The sequence below is a fragment of the Poecilia latipinna genome, unplaced genomic scaffold (genome assembly GCF_001443285.1).
Source record: "Poecilia latipinna isolate Pla-1442-1.1 unplaced genomic scaffold, P_latipinna-1.0 Scaffold1818, whole genome shotgun sequence".
Classification (NCBI taxonomy): domain Eukaryota; kingdom Metazoa; phylum Chordata; class Actinopteri; order Cyprinodontiformes; family Poeciliidae; genus Poecilia; species Poecilia latipinna.
This window is the reverse complement of record NW_015114434.1, coordinates 116,155-122,711: the sequence shown is the minus strand read 5'-3', so window position 1 is coordinate 122,711 and position 6,557 is coordinate 116,155. Positions and strand designations below refer to the sequence as shown.

The 6,557-nt window shown below is 43.5% G+C and overlaps 1 protein-coding gene and 1 long non-coding RNA gene across 3 annotated transcripts in view; one reads left to right on the top strand and one right to left on the bottom strand.

The window, feature by feature from the left end:
• Positions 1-683: 683 nt before the first annotated feature.
• On the bottom strand, positions 684-5,631 carry LOC106934505 (uncharacterized). The gene is made up of 2 exons (XR_001421711.1): positions 5,541-5,631; positions 684-5,430 (listed from the first exon to the last, which is right to left on the bottom strand). It is a non-coding gene; the product is annotated as an uncharacterized LOC106934505 (long non-coding RNA).
• Positions 5,429-6,557, top strand: part of LOC106934504 (neurexin-3b-beta-like) — a 115,195-nt gene continuing 114,066 nt past the window's right edge. For both annotated transcript variants that reach the window (XM_015014460.1, XM_015014459.1), the window contains exon 1: positions 5,429-5,972. In XM_015014460.1, the coding sequence (XP_014869946.1) occupies positions 5,723-5,972 (250 nt within the window). In that variant the 5' untranslated portion in view covers positions 5,429-5,722. The remainder of the gene's footprint in view (positions 5,973-6,557) is intronic.

Here is a 6,557-nt window from a genome sequence, read left to right as displayed (position 1 = left end):
TACAAATATGGGATGTCGGCGATCTGGACTTAAAGTTTTGTCGCGATATTTTGCTGTGCTATTGTGATAAAAGTGACGATAATTTTATTTTTTTTTTTGGGTAACTACATGACTGTGACAGTGTGTTACAGCAATTACAGCCCCACAAACAATGTTCTTGAAAAGCTTTAATTTTCGTAATTCTCTTCTTTAGGACGTCGGTCACATAAAGAAGTGGATTTGTATGACTAAACTGCACATGTGACTTTATTTTCAAGTTTATTGGTACTCCACCCCTTGTTCTAATAAAACTATCAATCCTGGTGATAAGGTTCTGGTTTTAAACATCATTAATCATGACAACAATAAATCAAAAGAAAATTTATCACGATAAATGATAAACAACACAATAAATGCTCACTATATGCTAACTACTATTAGCAAAATGTAGCGTCTTATTTGAACACATTTTACGAATATATATATATAATTTTTTTTTTTTTTTCATAATATACAATTCTGTGAAAAAATTTTTGCCCTCTTGTCTTCCTTTTTTTGTCACAGAAAATGAACAAATCACCAAACTAATTTTAATATCAAACAAAAATAAGAAATCTATATTTTATTTGATGATCTGAACCAATTAAGTGTGACGGAATAATCGAAAACAGATGGGAGTAAATGCTGGTTCCTGTACCTTTTTATTCTGTCATACAGAAAGCGCTGCCTGTTTTGTTCTGGAGGGTTGTTTTTAGTTATGAATCACTCTCTGATGTTAATAGAGTTCCTCTCTCCTCCGTTCCCACTCTTCTGTAACATTAAGATGTTTTGCGCTCCATTTGCCTGCACGCGGGGCAAAGCGGAGCAGACTTCATCTGTCACACACAGACACCGCCGAGGAATCATAATGTAAAACACTAATTAGCTCCGATCCTGACGAGACTTCATTACTGAGTCAGCATGAGACGCCACGCTCCCAAAGATTTTTTTCTCTTTTTTCTTTTTTCTTTTTTTTTTTTTTTGCGGTTGCCGACTTCGGAAGGGGTGGAAGAAAAAAAAAAAGAAAAAACTAGCAGAAAATTTCAGATTCAGGTATTTCAGGTGTGGCTCAAGCAACAGGAGATCAAGTTATGGGTCACGGTATAATCCGCTCCCCTGTGCCTGTGGTATACAGGTGGCTTGCTTGCCTATGCTTCAGTGAACGTCTATGCAAATATAAAGAAGAAGAAAAAAAAAAGAAAAGCGGCCGCAGAGCTGCTGTTGCGGCTGGCATGCAGGCGACCAAGCGTGCCCGTCTCATGTCCAGATATTTGAATCAGTTGAAAGCCAGAGCACAGAGCAACAGCTGTGTTATTTCAAGAAGATTGTATACTGTGCAGCGCTGTGAAGACAGTAGCTGCCTTCTAGATTGTTCGTTTTGGCTGCAGGGGTTTTGGAGGGTTATGATCTTCTGTTCTCTACAATAACACTCTCATTTGGTCTTAAACTAAAGAGAATTTTAGTGCTTAGATGTTTTTACACACTATGATGCATTTTAAACGTAAAGTTTCCATATTTCCCAGCCACTCCAATTATCCAAAGCTCTCCTGCAGGTGGCGGCTGGCATGTGGCTGTCGCAGCAGAGAGGTTTTGTGATGGACTTGATGTAGCGAAAAAGAGCTTCCCATTGATGCACATTTTGATATTAGCTTACTGGGGGGAAAAAAGCAATAACCATGGCAGTGGAGCCATTATACTGTGGGGTTGCTTTGCTTCAGGGACAAGGGAGTTCTTCAGAACCGTTAGAAAAAATGATGGCTTCACGTATAGAGAAATCCTAGAAAATAAAACCTCATCGAGGCTGGAAAACAGACAGCTGGTTCTATCATGAAAGTATTTAGATCACAGCATGTGCTAAAATAGGCCAATCAAAGTCCACATGTCAAACTAACTGAGGATCTTTCAATCCACTCTGACTGAGCAGGAGATTGTGATTTAAAAGTCAAAAAAGAAGGCAAACATTTCAGTTTTTGGAATTTCAGAAGCGGTAAAACCAGATACCGAAAGGCTTGCAGATGTAAAGGCAGAGAAAAAAACGGTGCTTCTACAAAGTGAGCTTTGCCATTTGTATCTTATAGGTTTTTATCATTTGAGCCCAATATCTTTGGCTATCAAATGGAGCCGTCTGCTGCTGGGCATTTATACGATTTTAAAAGCGGTTACATGACTCCAATAAATACTATCCCCCACCAGGAGGTCACTTAGTTATTGTGCTTGGATCAGGGATCGTGAGTTGTAATTTTATTAAAGTCAGATAGTCTATACAGAGGTCGCAAATAGGATTTATAAAATAGATATAACGTGTAATACAAAGCTTGTTAATACAGAAATGTACAACTGAATAAAAATACTTTGATTTGAGCATTTTCTTCAAATTTCTCACCACAATACATAAAAATGGCCAACTAAAATAAAAGTTAAACTTGCGCACCGTGGTTTATGGGTACAAATTCGTATGTTTATGTGTATGTAGTGGAAGTTGGAAGAGAAAGAATGCAATTCATTGGTATGAAATGGGCAGGCTTTACCCAAGAACCACATGTTTTACATTTTTATTTTCATCTATAAATAAAAATAAAACAAAGATGCATCCTTTTCCTTTCATTTCAGAATTATGCTGTACTCTGCTTGTGGGTATCTGTTTATTTTTTTTAGAAAGCACTGGGTTGACTTATTGCCCGATCTATAGATAAGCTAACGCAATTTCAGTTTTAATTAATTGGCAGAGTATTTGTACAAAATATCAGAGGTGGCTTTGTATCTCTTACTGTGTGCATTATGCATAAATTTTTCTCTGTGAAAGATTTCAATCAGCAGCATTGCACAGGCGGTCTTAGAGTTACAGCATTACCCTAGCACCGACTTCATTGTTTGTTCTTTTGTTACCAAATTGTGCTCAGATTAATCTGAGAATAGCCGCGTTCAGATTCAATCTTCATCGCAATATATTTAGCTCAGTCTGTCTGTGCTCTCTCTGAGATGTATAACATAGACTCTGCGCACAGCTCTGCACCATTCGTTGACATTTAACTAAATCTTGCACATGGAAAAGTACAACAATGCCCTCCAGTACAAACGGGCTTTGATGATTAAAAATACATTAGAAACTCTATATGGAGAGTAAAATCTGACGTTTAGGAGCTGAAACATCAAAAATAGCCAAAGTTGTCTTTGTTTAGAGCGAGGGAAGAGTGTAGGAGTCAGGTTGTTTGTCTGTGAGTAGCAGTAGGTGGAGGAGGGGAAGTACTGTGTCACTCTGTGCAGCTCGAGAACGCTTTGCTCACTTCAGTGCTTTGGTATTACTTGATTTAAACCTGGAACAAAACTTCCATAAAACTGCTAAACAGCTGAAACACTGAGTTCTTTCAAATCGAGACTGAAGCCCACCTGATAGTTGTAGTCGTAAGTGGAACATTCATCAACATATTTGTTACCATTTTGATGCTGATATTTGACAATTACTTGTTTCATTATTGTTAAGCACTTTGAACTGCTTTGTTGCTGAGTTTATTTGTATTATGTACAATACAGATAAACTTGACTTGACCTGAAGTACACACATTTAAACATGCTTTCTTCTTGTGAACTCAAGTGCACATTCTTTCGCCCCTTATCTGTGTGCAATAACTTTAGCTTAGCTGAACATTCTGCGCCTTTGAGACATTTCTCCTCTGCGGATCAGTGAGTAGCAGGATGTTCCCTCTCCTCTGGCATTTATTTGCCTATGAAACGTTTGTGCACTCACGAGCGCCAAAAGGACCGTGCCACCAGGTACGTCAGATAAAGCACTCCTCCCAAACGTGAAATCACAAACAGACAGGCGAATGCAACAAAAAACAAACCGATCCCGGAGCCCTGGGTTCCCGGCCGCGCTCCGCCGCTCCACAAAGCTCCTTTTGCCTCGATTGCAGAACAACAATGAACCCTCCGCCGCGCCGTAGCAGCTTCTGTCGTCTTGGAATTTCTACAATTTAATCCAAAAGGTCAGCAGCAAACAGCGAGCGCTGGAGTCAGATCAAATTAAAGTTTGAAAGCAAACATGATTAAACTGCTATTTGACTTTTCAGTGTGAATTTCTCCCAAGGCCTGGAAACAGTTCACCCCCGCCCCACTCTCTTTCTACAACAGAAGAAAAGATTGACAGAGCAGGGAGTGCCAGCCTTTCTTTTCTGTCTTCGCTGCGGAGAGGAGAGAGATTTTACTCTTTTGAAATTCACCAAATCTCTTACTGTGTGCATTATGCATGGGTTTTTTTTCTTCTTCGTCTTCTCCTCGTTCAGTGATGGGGCTTCAATAGTCTTTGAGAATCATCAAAACATAGAGGGAGAAGAAGTCACATAGCGTTGCGGGGGAAAAGTGGCTCTGCGTTGCTGGATCTAAAAATGGAATTCCGGGAATACCATATAGAAGGACTACAATCACAAATCTACCTCTCATGCTTCTTTCCCTCCACCATTCATTCCCTGGATCCTCTCTTACCTCTTCCCTCCCTGTGACTAAAGGCAGCCCACTCCTCTGCAGTGGCTGCCTGGCTCCCTGATTTGCTCGCTGCTCGGGGAGGATTTGCATAGACTGGCCCACTTGGTACTTCTGCCCTTCCCCTTTCCCTCCCCTGCCCTGCCCTCCCTTCCTCTGTCCCATCATCTTCGCTTAGTTTCACCTGAGCTTGCTCCCATCCTCCTCTTTCTCTCCCTTTCCGTCATTCTTGCATCCTCCCAATCCCTTCTCCTCACTTTTTTTGCCCCTACTTCTCCATCTCACCCTCCCAACTCTCCTTGCCAGCCCCTTCATTTTCTCATCTTCTCCTTTTTCCCCTCTTTCGTTATCAAGTCTGAAAATCTCTCTCATTCTCTTGTGGAGTAATACAAAGAGCTATCAGTCTTGGTCTCCCCGGGTTAACAAGCCAGACTGCCTCACGTCTTCAGGGGGCGAAATAAAGCGAGAGCTAGAGAAAGAGATTGGAGAAGTCAGGCAAATGTTGGATCCAAACTCTAGGAAGAGAAAAGATCTCAACCTCGCTTTGAGAGTCTGTGGCTGAGCTATAAGGATGTTGAAAGTGCGCCTCCGCTGAGACGGTAGAAAAACAGAAAACTGACAGTTCATGCCGGAGTGCGCGGAGCTCCGCATCTTCCCCGTCGTTCCCTCCCTTCGCCTCTCCCTCCTCCTCAGGCTCATAGCTGAGCCTTGTGTGTTATCTGTGGCTTGACGAGCGGAGCTGTGCAGAGCACAGCACAGCGAAGCTGCGCAAGCGAGGCGGAGGGGCTGCAGCAGCGGGTTCTTCACTCTCACCATCGCTTTCTCATTTACCCAAAGGGCGCAAAGGGACGCGTTCCAGGTGTCGTCCACAAGCGTGTGCGTGTGCGCGCTCCAGCAGGGTTACGTGGTCATCAAAGGAACTGCCACGGGGCGATCCTGCCGAGAAAAGAAAGTAAAGACATATTGGATTCTGGTTCAAAGAGCCAGCGAGCAAACGGAGAGCAACGGGATATCTGGAGAATTCCAATGAGTGGAGTCCTCGAGACCTGGCTCGGCTGCGTCTTGTTTGGAGGGATCCTACCCCATCGGGGATCTTGTCTCGATTTCCCTCTTGTTATGGAGTTTGCTGCTTTTCACCGGCAACCAGAAAGTCACTTTTTCTGAGAACCGAGCACGCCTGCTTCTTCACTTTCTTTTAAATATCCTGTGAGAGGGGGAGGAGGGAGTGATGCTCCCCGAAGGAAAGCCCCAGGAGGGCCAACTGTTCTGGATGTTGCTTCTGGCCGTGGGATGGATGACGCTGGGTTCTGCATGGGGTTCCTTATCTCCAGATCTCCACCTGTTGTCCCCTACCTCTGGCGCCCCTGTGGCCCCCGCGCTGCCCCGGCCTGATCACCCGCGTGGCCCTCAGGGGCCAAGGCACCATCAGCCTCCTGTACCAATACACCGCTCCCCAATGGGACTACGAGCCGGCCACGGTGAGACCCTGCCAAACATCTCTTCTTTTTCACCCTGCTGTCTGGCTCTGCTCCCTCTGTCCATTTATCATCATGACTTATCGCAGCAAAAGGAGCCATCTGTAGATACCTCTCTATCATTTTTTGTCCCCCTCTTTATAAGTAGCTCAGTTCCTCCCTCCCTCTGTCCCTCAATCTTTGTCTCTTCTGCCTCGCTCTCCCTCTCGTTCCTGCTCGGACAGCTAACGATGGCTGACAGCTGCTCTGCATCACGGAGCCGTACATCGTCTATGAAATTATAGGTTTAATTGTCAGTGAAGAGCGTTGACAAGCCAAACACCCACAGCGACTCTATCAGGCGAGGATCAAGCGGTGACTCTGAATTATCAAGGTCCCCAAACGGGTTAATGCAGCCGTAATTGATGATTGATGGACACTCGAGAACAGGAAGATGGTTCTGCTCATCTTTAATAAGTGTGCTACTAATCCTGCTTTTCTTTTTTTCTTTTCTTTTTCTGGTTTTGTCATGAGCCTTGTCCTTTTCCGTGTTAGGGCTCTGTAAGACAAGATGCACTACGGCATCTGGCATTTGGAGGAAGGCTTAAA